This window comes from Bos grunniens, chromosome 16 (genome assembly GCF_055505025.1).
Source record: "Bos grunniens cultivar Pamir isolate PY7600 chromosome 16, Bosgru_T2T1.0, whole genome shotgun sequence".
NCBI lineage: Eukaryota > Metazoa > Chordata > Mammalia > Artiodactyla > Bovidae > Bos > Bos grunniens.
Genome location: NC_141180.1, coordinates 77705284 through 77720451, shown reverse-complemented (window position 1 = coordinate 77720451; position 15168 = coordinate 77705284). Strand labels below are relative to the sequence as shown.

The 15168-nt window shown below is 41.8% G+C and overlaps 1 protein-coding gene across 11 annotated transcripts in view; it reads left to right on the top strand.

Moving 5' to 3' along the window:
* LOC147357059 (C4b-binding protein alpha chain) overlaps positions 1-3766 on the top strand; it is a 46856-nt gene extending 43090 nt beyond the window's left edge. For all 11 annotated transcript variants that reach the window (XM_086342805.1, XM_086342804.1, XM_086342803.1 and 8 more), the window contains 3 exons: positions 1222-1392; positions 2665-2840; positions 3359-3766. In XM_086342805.1, the coding sequence (XP_086198931.1) occupies positions 1222-1392; positions 2665-2840; positions 3359-3571 (560 nt within the window). In that variant the 3' untranslated portion in view covers positions 3572-3766. The remainder of the gene's footprint in view (positions 1-1221; positions 1393-2664; positions 2841-3358) is intronic.
* Positions 3767-15168: the final 11402 nt, after the last annotated feature.

The window sequence follows — 15168 nt, the reverse complement described above, 5'->3', positions numbered from 1 at the left end:
TTACATTTACTTAGCTTCTAAAGCCTATGAGCACCACTCAGATTGTGACTGCTAAGAGTGAACCTTGTTCTTTAACAGTCTTCCCATCATCAGCTCTGGTCTCTGATACAGTGCTCCTCTCATTATGATATTCCTTCTGTCCTTGGTAAATGTATCCTCCAGGTCTTCCCAGACAACATAGTCACTTGGTGGAGTTTCCTGCATGTGTGTGGCACATCTACTCCAGCATACTCACTCTTCTGAATCACTTAATCACTCTCTCTACCACTTGCCACAGCAACTCCAGCATTTGAACCTCATTGTTGGCATCACATTTTCCATGCCTCAAGGAGGCATCTTAGGATAGTACTGTAGATACTATTGTCCATCAGTTTAACATTTTACTGACATTTCCAAAAGTGTCAAGTGTTAGTTGCTCAGTCATGACTGACTCTCTGCAACCCCACCAGGCAGCCCACCAGGCTTCTCTATCCATGGATTCTCCAGGCAAGAATACTGGGGTGGGTTGCCATTCCCTTCCCCAGAGGATCTTCCTGATCCAGGGATCAAACCCAGGTCTCCCTCACTGCAGGCAGATTCTTTACCATCTGAACCACCAGGGAAAGCATTTCCAATGACCTGTTTTATTTAAACTCCTCATGCAGTGTTTGTGGGTCCTGACAGTGTTCTCTTTCACACAGGTGCTCAGCACTGTGTCGTGTCTATTGTTCCAACATGCAAGCCATCATTCTTATTCTTTCTATGAGCTCTTTCTGAACTATTTTAGAGGACAGTGAGTATATTCTTGGGAAGATAGATGGACTGGTCTTATTGGGAGAAATGAGTCAGAGATTGCAGATTTATTTTGCATCTTTAGTTTCTCCCAGAAATACATCTCTGCATTTAGCACAAAAGCAGTGGAATGTGACACCAGCACAGTGTGACTTTGACTTAATTCCGTCTTCCTGTCAAAATGGCTCCTAAATAGTGTCAAGTTTAGTGAATTTTCAAAAAAATGAAGCCAATCCTAAGTGCTTGTCAGTCCATTGTAACCTTTCTATGGTTCCCCAGCCTCAGGCCTTCATGAAGGCAGCTCGAGTCCTGCGTTTGGCTGAGTGATTAGATGGGTAGAGAAGACAGAAGGACAGATGGAAGCTTCCTTTGAACCACACAGATACTAGGAAGTGTTATTATATGCATTCTACATGCTGACCTTCTTTTACTTTTATGTCTCACCTCAAGATTGTAAATCCCCTCCTGTCATTGCCCATGGACAACGTAAAGTAGTCTCTAAATTCTTTACATTTGATCACCAAGCTGTATATGAATGTGATGAAGGGTACATCCTGGTTGGAGCAAAAGAACTCTCCTGCACATCTTCAGGCTGGTCACCTGCGGTCCCTCAGTGTAAAGGTAACTCTGGCTCCCTCTTCATTTTAAGGGGGCGGGGGTGGGACTATCATCAAAGGATTGAGAGCACAGTTTCTTTCCTGTGAGAGGCAGCAAAAAAACTACTTGATTTGATTTATTGAAAATAATTACTATGGTCTGATGGTATCCAAAGCAAAAAGTACAGAGGGCACACAGAACATTAATTTCCCCTTCTTTTCCAGGTACAAAATTCAGCCTTTGTGAGGCATCTCCATTTGTCAGTTTCTTGTATAATTCCAGAAATAGTCTACAGATGGTACATTCTATCTGCATGTAGCTGTGGCCTGCAGGAAAATTTTCATGAAAAGTTGGTCTAGAATGTAAGCCCTAGTGGACTAATGCCAAGCATTGTGAAATCACAAGTATTTCTATCAGTGCCAGTGCAGGGCACCAGCTGCTCACAGTGTAGCTGTGTGGTGAGGGACTCCTAATTTTCCAGCTGTTATGGGGACATGAGGTCAAAATGAGGTCTGATTATTGCATGCACAGAGGTTTAATATCATTTCATCATCAACAACTTCAGGGATGATTTGCTACCATCGTCTCCTTTGCACACAGGAGAATAATAAGCAAGAGGGGAAAATTTTCCTCTATTGTCTTACAGGAATCAAGATACAAGAGACAGCTGATTTGATAGTTGAAGATTTGGGGTCACATGCCCTTTTTATTGGAGAAGGCAATGGCAACCCACTCCAGTACTCTTGCCTGGAAAATCCCATGGACGGAGGAGCCTGGTAGGCTGAAGTCCATGGGGTCGCTAAGAGTCGGGAACGACTGAGCGACTTCCCTTTCACTTTTCACTTTCATGCATTGGAGAAGGAAATGCAACCCACTCCAGTGTTCTTGCCTGGAGAATCCCAGGGACCAGGAAGCCTGGTGGGCTGCTGTCTATGGGGTCGCACAGAGTCGGACACGACTGAAGCGACTTAGCAGCAGCAGCCCTTTTTATATTGTTAGGCTATTTAAAATAGTTATATGTCCTTCAGCAAGTCACTTAACCTCTCTGTATGTCACTTTCTCTTAGATAAAATAGTGAGACTTAAATAAGACGATCACATAAAGATCTACCCCAAAGTCTGATAAAGTACTATCCCAATGCTCAATAAATATGCTAACGAATATTATTTTTCTTCTCAAGATTAAAAAAAAGGTAAAACAATTAGCAACACTTAAATACAGTTCATTCTTAGTACCCTAGGCTTGCATGTTTTTTCTTAGATCTGTGTATTGCTTAAAGTTATGTTTCCATTGCAGCATTGTGTCTGAAACCAGAGATAGAATATGGAAGGTTATCTGTGGAGAAGGTTAGATATGTTGAACCTGAAAGAATTACTATCCAGTGTGAGTCTGGCTTTAGTGTGGTTGGTTCTGAAAATATCACTTGCTCAGAGGACAGAACCTGGTACCCGGAGGTGCCCAAGTGTGAGTGGGTAAGTCACACAATTTGAGGTAATTTTTGTTTTATTAAACCCCAAAGCACTGTCCTGCCAGCAAAGGTGGTACCTGACTTGTCAAGATTCATTCATTCAAAGGAACTCTCATTTTCGCTTTGGAGCCTTCTGGTCCAATAGGAGATGCAAAGTTTTCCTGCTCTCACTTGTGATCAGGGAAAACTGAGCCCCTTTGGAGTGGAGGGTCTCAGAGCTGGTAGTAGTGACTCCCAACTTTTCTAGAGGATTTGATATACTCCTGTCCCATTTCTGGATGGTCAGAAGTAGTGTCTGTTCCCACAGAAGCGTTCTGGGAGGCTGTCTCAGAGCAGAGTTATATTCCTCTCAGGAAGATGATGGTGGGAAGCAAGGTGTTTCTGGTTTTCCTGCTCCCCCACCAGTCCTGGGGTGTGTCTTCGTCCTGAATCTGTAACCCTGCCTGTTTCTACATGAACTGTGCCCCCTAACAATCAGGAGAGAAGTCTTTCAAGCATACTCATCATGTGTTTTTCCTTTAGGAGTATCCTGAAGGCTGTGAACAAGTAGTCACAGGCAGGAAACTCTTGCAGTGCCTCTCAAGGCCAGAGGAGGTGAAATTGGCCCTGGAAGTGTACAAGCTGTCCCTGGAGATTGAAATCCTTCAGACAAATAAACTAAAGAATTCCTATCAGGAAGCATTTCTCTTAAGAAAGAGGGAGAAAAATGTGACTTGTGACTTTAATCCAGAATAGATCACTTCAGTTAATCACCTTTACCATCTCTTTATGCCATCAATTGTGGTAATAGTTATCTAGAAAGAATAATTTGTTAACATTTAGTTATTTGAGATTGTAGAATTGTTGATCATTTTCTGACTCATTGTTTTTGCTTTTCTGTCTACATTGTACATATTTTTTTTCCATTAAAAATTAACATATCCAACAGTATTTTGTTTTCATGGTCATTAGGGCCTCTGTGAAATGAGGTCTGAGAATAAACCCATGCATAAAGTTTATACATTTATTTTACTGTAGAGACCCTGGACATAGGGACTTGGGTTTACACCAATACATTTTTCTGCATTGCCTTTACTCAACATTTCTGCATATAGGTCACTTAGGCACTCAGTATTTAGATTAAACATCAACACACCCCGAACGCCTTGTTCACTGTTGCCCATTTGAAGCAGCCATGCCTTTTTCTAAGTGCCATGCACTTGGCCTCTGCCCCAGTAATGCACAGGGCATTGCCTTATGAGAAGGGGATTCTCGTCTGTGTCCATCTCCTGATTCCATCCTCAGCAACAAGCTCTGAAAGTTTGACGAGTGGAAGCCAACATTGCAGCCACCTTTATGCTCCTAAGTCCTTGATCTGGTTTAGTCCTTATTTTCCTTAATAGAAAGAAAAATAGCCTGAGCAATTGTTTCCCATCTGAGGAGAAACCTCATATCAATCACTTTTATGTCTCAGGGTGTTCGGAGACTTTTATCCTTTGCATTAACCACTTCCTACAATTCTTGCATCCTCTGAAATCTCTCTGTTACTCATATCTTGGCTTTTTTGGCTATTCCATCTGTTTTATACACAGAACTCTATGTGGGAACAGGGGCTTCTTTAATTCCCCTCATCATACTCCAATGAGACAATGTTGTATAACAGACTTTCACTAAAGCTTCAATAAGTTTGAATTCGCTATAGTTACCTACTTGACACAGAAGGTATCTATTCATGGTCTTAAAAGCCATTTGTCTGATCCTTTTACTCAGAATTTCTTTTGGTTGGTATTTGTTTTGGTTTCTCCTGAGACAAGTGAGGAACTACTTTCCTTGGGAGGCACCCCAGAAAGTGCTGTGATTGAGTGGAAGAAGTGTGAAAGGGAGGATTGCCTCAAGAGGCCATTGCTGTTGCAAGCAGAAGCTCAGTCATGCTGATGGCTTTCTGGGAGCAATACTAAGTTGTCTTTCCAAGGAGGAGGATGCAGGGTATTTATTGCCAGTTCTCTCCTTTCATTGGTAAAGACTTGCTCTGGTAGGACTGACACTCAGTCACATCTGACCTGCACTGTGGGCCAGTGTGGGCAGAAATGAGACTTCAGGGCAGAGAGACACGCATAGCCGATGGTTCCATGGGGCTGCTCATGGTAACCTCCAGAGCAGGTATGTGAGCAAAACACAAGTCACGTCTTCTCTAGTTGCTTTTTCTCTGTTGAAGTGCTGTTCCAGTCTATCCATTTTTCTCCCTACTCAAATCTCTTGTGCTTATGCTCAGCCATTTCAGTTGTGTCCAATTCTATGATCCTATGGACTGTAGCCTGCTAGGCTCCTCTGTCCATGGGATTCCTCAGATAAGAGTACTGGAGTGGGTTGCCATTTCCTCCTCCAGGGGATCTTCCTGACTCAGGGATTCAACCTGTGTCTCTTGTGTCTCCTGCATTGGCAGGTGGATTCTTTTACCACTGGGCCACCTGGGGAGCCACTCACACACTGTATAAAACAGTACAATTCATACATTTGCTGTAACAAATATTGATTCCTCCTCTTTTGGTTTGGGATATGAGGATGAAGCATGAGCCTCAGTGGTCCTTTAGACACTCTGTGAAGAGGATTTCACCATCATCTTCTATAATTGTCCAAATTTCTAGTGTATTATAACTATCTTCACATTCATCATCTAAAACACAATCTAAGAAAGTAGAATATCCTGTTAAGTATGCACATGAGCTGAGAAAGCTTTAGTTCAGTTCAGTTCAGTCACTCAGTCGTGTCCGACTCTGCGACCCCATGAATCGCAGCACGCCAGGCCTCCCTGTCCATCACCAACTCCCGGAGTTCACTCAAACTCACGTCCATCGAGTCAGTGATGTCATCCAGGCATCTCATCCTCTGTCATCCCCTTCTCCTCCTGCCCCCCATCCCTCCCAGCATCAGAGTCTTTTCCAATGAGTCAACTCTTCGCATGAGGTGGCCAAAGTACTGGACATTCAGCTTTAGCATCATTCCTTCCAAAGAACACCCAGGGCTGATCTCCCTTAGAATGGACTGATTGGATCTCCTTTCAGTCCAAGGGACTCTCAAGAGTCTTCTCCAACACCACAGTTCAAAAGCATCAATTCTTCTGTGCTCAGCTTTCTTCACAGTCCAACTCTCACATCCATACATGACCACTGGAAAAACCATAACCTTGACTAGACGGACCTTTGTTGGCAAAGTAATGTCTTTGCTTTTCAGTATGCTATCTAGGTTTGTCATAAGTTTTCTTCCAAGGAGTAAGTGTCTTTTAATTTCATGGCTGTAGTCACCATCTGCAGTGATTTTGGAGCCCCCCAAAATAAAGTCTGACACTGTTTCCTCTGTTTCCCCATCTATTTCCCATGAAGTGATGGGACCAGATGCCGTGCTCTTCGTTTTCTGAATGTTGAGCTTTAAGCCAACTTTTTCACTCTCCCCTTTTACTTTCATCAAGAGGCTTTTTAGTTCCTCTTCACTTTCTGCCATAAGGGTGGTGTCATCTGCATATCTGAGGTTACTGATATTTCTCCCAATAATCTTGATTCCAGCTTGTGCTTCTTAGGAAACTTTATTAGAAGAATTTGCAAGAGATTAATTTGTTCAACTTGGTGCTTCCTGAGGGTTTGAGTAAGAGGGAGAAAAGGGACTTGGATATTTTATCTCAGAAATTTAAAGTTTAGAGCAGAAAAAGATAATGGAGGAGTAAGATGGGGAGATCATCTGCCTCCCCAGAAACATCAAAAACTCATCAAGATATGAAACAAGTACAAAGCAACCTCTAAATGACAGCTGAAGACCTGAGATCTCCAAAGGGGCAAGCTAAGCTCCCTGGAATGAGGTAGGACTAAAGATAAAGACATTAAAAGAGAGAGAAAGAGAACTTCAGGACAGGAGCCTGTGCCCCAAGGGAGGGAGGGAGTCATGAAGAAGGAAAAGTTTCCATGCACTGGGAAACTCCCTCACAGGTGGGACCAAGAGGGAGCTGCAGAACCTCAGAGAGCCATGCAAAAGTGGGAGCCCAGAAGGCAAAATACAGAGAAAGCTGCACTTCTCGGCCCATAAGCAGATCACAAGTCTTAGCCCTGACCAGAGGGTGGAGGCGGGGAGCCAAGAGAAGTGGCTAACAAGCCCCAGCCCTGCCCAGAAGGAGGGGGCAAGAAGCTGAGAAAAGCACCACATGAGCCTCACCCTAGCAAGCTCCACCTGCAACAAAGAGTAGGATCAGGGTCAGAAGCTCTGGCAAAGATCCCAGGGAGAGGTAGTGGGCTGGTGGCAGTGAGAATGTGCTGAGATGCTTCAATGTGGCACGGAAACAGACTTGTCTATTACTGCCAAAGCCAGGAGGGGTGCCAGAGACAGTGGACAAAACAGCACCAATCTGGTCCTAATCCCATAGGTTACAGCTACCACAAGGCAGAGAGCAGGCACAGGTTACTGCTCGCATCTTGCTGGGAGCTTAAACAGCTGAGCTCTTTCTAAGAATCCTTTTCCTCTGGGAGAACTCACGACCTACCTCAGATGGTATCAACTCCAATAGGTCACTGCTGCCACAGGCACTCCCGGTACAACCCATAAGTGGTGGCCATATCCTCCCTTCTCCCCAGCCCAAGAGAGCAAGTGAACCCCAATGAGATTTGGCCTTTGCCCCCTCATGTCCAAGGCAGGAACAGTGGACCAAAGTGGCAACTCTAAACATTGGGAGCAACTACAACCTGAAATAAGGCCAGATCTGACACTGAAGTCACCCTACACGGCCCACAGCAGGTCCAGAGACCTTTCTAGAAACATTAGAGGCCTTTGGTGTAAGCCTCACTGGATGTTCTGGGCTGCTGAGTGTTGCCTTCACCAAGAATATTGGTAATTTGTCTTTTGCGCTGTGTGGCTTGTGAGGTCTTGGTACTTCAGTAGGCATCGAGCCTGAACCCCTGAGGTGAGAGACTCAAGCCCAGGACTTTGAACCACCGGAGAACTCCTGACCCCAGAGAACATTAATAGATGAGAGCCTTCCCAAAGGCCTCCATCTCAACACCAAAACCAAGCCCACCCAAAAGCCAGCAAGCACCAGTACCCAGATACTCCACACCAATTCTTCAATGAGACAGGAACACAATGCTGCACATTAGCAGACAGGCTGCCTAAAGCCATACTGAACCCATAGACACCTCAAAACCTACTGCTGGACATGGTGCTGCCTTCAGAGAGATAAGATGTAACTCCAGACCAGAACACAGGCACAAGTCCCCCCAACCAGGAAGCCATCACAGGGCACTCGTCCAACCACACCCACAGGGAGCAGAGTCCACAACTAGGAAGAACTGTGACCTTGAGAACTTTTTCATTTTCTTCTTTTAAATCACACTTTTTATTCTTCCTATACACTCTACTTCTACATCGGACTTTTGCAGTGCTGTGGACTTTTCCTTTTTAAAATCTTTTTAAAAAGATTGTTTCTTCCTCTTTTGGAATTTTTTGTTGTTGTTCTGTTTGACTGTTTTTCTTATTGTTTTTCCTGCTGTAGCTATTCCTTAATAAATACAAATCTTTTTCACATACATCTTTTTATCTTGGATTTTCTATTTTTCTTTTATCTTTTCTTCTGCCCCCACCTTTTCTCTTTTATTTCCCTTCTTCTCTTTTTTTTCCTTCACTCTTTCTTTTTTCACCAGGTATGTTAATTTATGTTTTCTTTGCTATATTCCCCAGTTGACACTCTACTCTGACTCAATTTTCCAGTCTGAGTTTTAGTTAACCCTGTTTTTAATTGGTCAATATCATTTTTGGTTTCCTTTGCTCACCAAGTCAATCTGTTGTACTTTCTTTTCTTTGGAATATTCTGGTTATATTTGTGTGTGTGTAAGAGTGTCTAGTACTTTGGCCACCTCATGCGAAGAGTTGACTCATTGGAAAAGACTCTGATGCTGGGAGGGATTGGGGGCAGGAGGAGAAGGGGATGACAGAGGATGAGATGCCTGGATGGCATCACCGACTTGATGGGCATGAGTTTGGGTAAACTCCGGGAGTTGGTGATGGACAGGGAGGCCTGGCGTGCTGCAGTTCATGGGGTTGCAAAGAGTCGGACATGACTGAGCAACCAAACTGAACCGAACTGAAGGGTGTGTATATGTCCCATTGCTTTTGTAATTATCTACCTGACCTTGTATTTACCATTTATGTAGGTTCATCTTTTATCTCTTGTTATGTTTTGCTTTTTGTCTTGGTATGTTTGTTTTAATCCTCTTTAATCCCATAAAAAAATGACTTATGGAGTCTCCTATCCAGGGATTTGGCCTGAACCATTGAAGTGGGAGCCCTCAGCCCAGGAACCCAGACTGCCAGAGAACTCCTAAACCCAGGGGATATTAATAATTGAGAACTTCCATGAAGTCCTACACCTGTACACAAAGCCTGTATCACACCCAATTGCCAAGGCACCCAGTGCAGGACATCTCACCCAAACAACAAGCAAGACAAAAACACAAAAACAATCATCACTGACAAGATTCCCAAAGACACACCAAAATATACCTCCTCACACTGTCCTGCCTATCAGAAGGAAAAAAAAAAAAACAACAACAACAAAAAAACCCCAACTCACCTCCTCCCACTAGAATGCAGGCACAAGTCCCCCCTAACACGAAGTCAACACAGACAAATGAACCAACCTTAACCATTGAGGGCAAAAACCAAAAGGAAGAAGGAACATGACCCTAAAGCCTGGGAAAAGGAGATCTCAAATGGAGTCAGCTGGGGACAAAAAATGAAAAGACAGAAATATAGCACAAAGGAATAAACAAAGTAGAAACTCACAAGATCAAATAAACAAAGAGGAAATAGGAAAACTACCTGAAAAAGAATTCAGAATAATGATAGTGAAGATGTTCCAAAGCCTCTAAAATAGAATGGGGTAAATATAAGAAGCAATTAATACAATTACAATGACATAAGAGAAGTAAAGAATAAACAGAGATGAATAACACAATTACTGAAATTAAAAATACTTTAGAAGGAACCAAGAGTAGAATAACTGAGGCAGAAGAACAGATAGGTGAGCTGGAAGATAGAATGGTGAATTCTGCTGAAGAGCAGAGTAAAGGGAAAAGAATGAAAAGTATTGAGGATAGCTTCAGAGACTTTTGGGACAGTATTAAATGCACCAACATTAGAATTATAGGAGTCCTAGAGGGAAAAGAGAAGAAGAAAGGCACTGAGAAAATTTTTGAGGAGATTATAGCTGAAAACTTCCCCAACATGGGAAAGGAAATAGTCAATCAAGTCCAAGAAGTGCAGTCCCATACAGGATAAACCCAATGAGAAACTCGTCGAAACACATACTAATCAAGCTAACAGTGATTAAACACAAAGAAGAGGGCAGCAAGGGAAACAGCAATACAGTATATTGATGCATATATATGGGATTTAGAAAGATGGTAACGATGGTCCTATATGCAAGGCAGCAAAAGTAGTACAGATATAAAGAACAGACTTTTGAACTATGTGGCAGAAGATGAGGGTGGGATGATTTGAGAGAATAGCATTGCAACACATATGTTACCATATGTAAAATAGATGACCAGTGCAAATTCAGTGCATGAAGTAGGTCACTCAAAACCAGTGTTCTGGGATAACTCAGAGGGATGGGGTTGGGAGGAAGGTGGGAGTGGGGGTCAGGATGGGGGGAAACATGTGCACCCATGGCTGATTCATGTTGATGCATGGTGGAAACCACCACAATATTGTAAACTGATCATCTTCCAATTAAAAAAAAAAAAAAGAAAGCAGCAAAGGAAAAGCAACAAATAACATACGAGGAAAAACCCATATGATTAACAGCTAATCTTTTGGCAGAAACTCTGCAGGCCAAAAGGGACTGGCAGGATATATTTAAAGAACTGAAAGCAAAAATTCTACAACCATGGTTACTCTACCTAGCAAGGATCACATTCAAAATTGATGGAGAAATCAAAAGCTTTACAGACAAGCAAAAGTTAAGGGAATTTAGCAACACAAAACCAGCTTTACAACAAATATTAAAGGACTTATATAAGCAGTAAACACAAGAGAAAGGAAAGACCTACAAAAACGAACCCCAAACAATTAAGAAAATGCCAATAGAAACATATATATCAACAATTATTTTAAATGTAAGTGGATTAAATGCTCCAACCAAAAGACACAGACTGGCTGAATCGATACACACACAGACACACACAAGACCCATATATATGCTGTCTACAAAAGACCTACTTCAGATCTAGAGACATAAACAGAATGAAAGTAAAAGGATGGAAAATGATATTGTGTTCAAATGGAAATCAAAAGAAAGCTGGAGTGGCAACTCTCATTTCAGATAAAATACACTAAAAAGGGTTTCCACTCTTGCTTCTATTATTCAACAAAGTTTTAGAAATCCTAGCTATGACAATTAGAGACGAAAAAGGAATAAAAGGAATCTAGATTTGAAAGGAAGAAGTAAAATTCTCACTATTTGCAGATGACATGATACTGTACGGGCTTCTCTGGTGGCTCAGAGGATAAAGCGTCTTCCTGCAATGCAGACCACTTGGGCTTGATCCTTGGGTCAGGAAGATCCCCTGGAGAAGGAGATGGCAACCCAATTTGGTACTCTAGCCTTAGGCTAGTATCGTGTACTATCATGTACCTAAAGATACTATCAGAAAATCACTAGAGCTAATCAGTGAATTTAGTAAAGTCACAGGACACAAAATCAATATGTAGAAATCTCTTGCATTCCTATATACTAACAAATAAATACCAGAAACAGAAATTAAGCAATCAATCTCATTAACCATTCCAACAAAAACACTAAATACCTAGGAATAAACCTAACTAGAATCTCAGGGATGGGAAGCCTGGTGGGCTGCTGTCTATGGGGTTGCACAGAGTCGGACACGACTGGTTTTGTGTTGCTAAATTCCCTGATGTAGCAGCAGCAGCAGGAAGACAAAAGAACTATATACAGAAAACTATAAGATACTGATGAAAGAAATCAAAGAGGACATAAACAGATGGAGGGATATTCCATGTTCCTGGGATGGGAGAATCAATATTGTAAAAATGACTATACTACCAAATGCAATCTACAGATTCAGTGCAATCCCTATAAAATTACCCATGACAGTTTTCACAGAATTAGAACAAAAATTTCACAATTCATATGGAAACATAAAGGACCCCAAATATTCAAAGCAATCTTGAGAAAGAAGAATGGAGCTAGAAGAATAAACTTACCTAATTTCAGACTATACTACAAAGCTACGGTCATCAAGACAGTATGGTACTGGCACATAAAGAGAAGTATAGACCAATGAAATAAAATAGAAAGCCCAGAGATAAACCCTGGGATTTATAAGCCCAGAGATAAACCCACACACCTATGGGCACCTTATCTTTGATGAAGGAGTCAAGAATATACAGTGGGATAAAGATAGTATTTTCAATAGGTGGTGCTAGGAGAACTGGACAACTCTGAGTAAAAGAATGAAATTAGAATACTTCCTAACACCATACTATGCTGTACTGTGCTGTGCTTAGTCACTCAGTCATGCCTGACTCTTTGTGACCCCGTGGACTGTAGCCTGCCAGGCTCCTCTGTCCATGGGGATTCTCCAGGTAAGAATACTGGAGTGGGTTGTCAGGCCCTGAATCTTCCAAACTCAGGGATCAAACCCAGGTGTCCCACATTGCAGGTGGATTCTTTACTGTCTGAACCACCAGGGAAGCCCTTTTAACACTGTACATCAAGATAAACTTGAAATGGATTAAAGACCTAAATGTAAGACTAGAAACCATAAAACTCTTAGAAGAAAATGTAGACACAACACTGTATGACATAAATCATAGCAAGGTCCTCTATGACCCACCTCCTAGAATAATGGAAATAAAAACAAAAATAAACAAGTGGGATCTTAATTAAACTTAAGAGCTTTTGCACAGCAAATGAAACTATAAACAAGGTGAAAAGGCAACCCTCAGAATGGGACAAAATAGTAGTAAATGAAACAACTGACAAAGGATTGATCTCTAAAATATACAAGCAGCTCATACAACTCAATACCAGAAAAACAAACAATTCAATCAAACAGTGGGAAAAAGACCTAAACAGACCTTCTTCCAAAGAAGACATATGGATGGCTAATAATCACATGAAGAGAAGCTCAACAGTGCTCATTATTAGAGAAATGCAAATCAAAACTACAATGATATATCACCTCACAGTGATCAGAATGGCCATCATCAAAAAATCCACTAACAATAAGTGCTGGAAAGTTGTGGAGAAAAGGGAACAATCTTGCAAAGCTGGTGGGAATGTAAATTGATATAGCCACTATGGAAGACAGTGTGGAGATTCCTTTAAAAACTGGGAATAAAACCACCATACAACCTAGCAATACCACTTCTAGGCATATACCCTTGAGGAAACCAAAACTGAAAAAGACACATTTATCCCATTGTTCATTGCAGTACTATTTATGATGGCTGGGACATGAAGTAACCTAGATGCCCATCAACAAATGAATGGATAAAGAAACTGTGGTACATATATACAATGGAATACTACTCAGCCATAAAAGGAACACATTTGAGTCAGTTCTAATGAGGTGGATGAACCTAGACCCTATTACACAGAGTGGAGTAAGTCAGAAGTGAAAGTCACTCAGTCATGTCTGATTCTTTGTGACCCCATGGACTGTACAGGGGGTCTGTACAATTCTCCAGGCCAGAATACTGGAGTGAGTAGACTTTCCATTCTTCAGGGGATCTTCCCAACCCAGGGATCGAACCCAGGTCTCCCACACTGCAGTCAGTCTTCACCAGCTGAGCCACCAGGGAAGCTCCATATATATTAATGCATATATATGGAATCTAGAAAGGTGGTACTGATGAGCCTATTTTCAGGGCAGCAATGGAGGCACAGACATTAGAAAACAGACCTATGGACCAGGGTGGGGGAGAGGAAGGATAGAGGAAGGAGAGGATTAGATGTATGGAGGCAGTAGCATGGAAGTATATACACTAATATATGTAAACAGATAGCCAGTGGAAATTTGCTGTATGACTCAGGGAGCTCAAACTGGGGCTCTGTAATAACCTAGATGGGTAGGAAATGGTGGGAGGTGGAAGGGAGTTTCAAGAGGGAGGTGACATATGTATACTTATGGTTAATTCATGTTGATCTGTGACAGAAATCAGTCATCAATCAATTAAAAATAAACATTATTATGAAAATTTTAAAGTGTAGAAGATATGGAAAATAATTGCCTTTGCCTTATGAGGAGAGGGTAGGGCAGACATATCATTTTTATTTTATTTATTTTTTTAAAAATTTTATTTTATTTTTAAACTTTACAAAATTGTATTAGTTTTGCCAAATATCGAAATGAATCCACCACAGGTATTCATATGTTCCCCATCCTGAACCCTCCTCCCTCCTCCCTCCCCATACCATCCCTCTGGGTCGTCCCAGTGCAAGGTAAAAAGGCAGCCTTCAGAATGGGAGAAAATATTAGCAAATGAAGCAACTGACAAACAGCTAATCTCAAAAATATACAAGCAACTCCTACAGCTCAACTCCAGAAAAATAAATGACCCAATCAAAAAATGGGCCAAAGAACTAAATAGACATTTCTCCAAAGAAGACATACAGATGGCTAACAAACACATGAAAAGATGCTCAACATCACTCATGATCAGAGAAATGCAAATCAAAACCACTATGAGGTACCATTTCACACCAGTCAGAATGGCTGCCATCCAAAAGTCTACAAGCAATAAATGCTGGAGAGGGTGTGGAGAAAAGGGAACCCTCTTACACTGCTGGTGGGAATGCAAACTAGTACAGCCACTATGGAGAACAGTGTGGAGATTCCTTAAAAAACTGGAAATAGAACTGCCTTATGATCCAGCAATCCCACTGCTGGGCATACACACTGAGGAAACCAGAAGGGAAAGAGACACGTGTACCCCAATGTTCTTCACAGCACTGTTTATAATAGCCAGGACATGGAAACAACCTAGATGTCCATCAGCAGATGAATGGATAAGAAGACATATCATTTTTAAAAATTGAACTCCAGTATAGTCTCATGTTAGAAGGAACTGTAAAGTTTGTAAGCAAAGGAAACCCAAACGGACGTTCATTCTGTTTGTGTCTGTGTCTTCCTGCGATGGTTCTCTCCGCTTCCTACATCAGTAAGCACCGGAGGAGAAGACGCTGACAATTCCTTGGGATTAGATGTGAATAAATAGCCAGCAATTGTTTCACTCACTGACTTTCACTGCTTCTCACTCATCTTCTCCCACAAGCAGGAGTGATTACATTC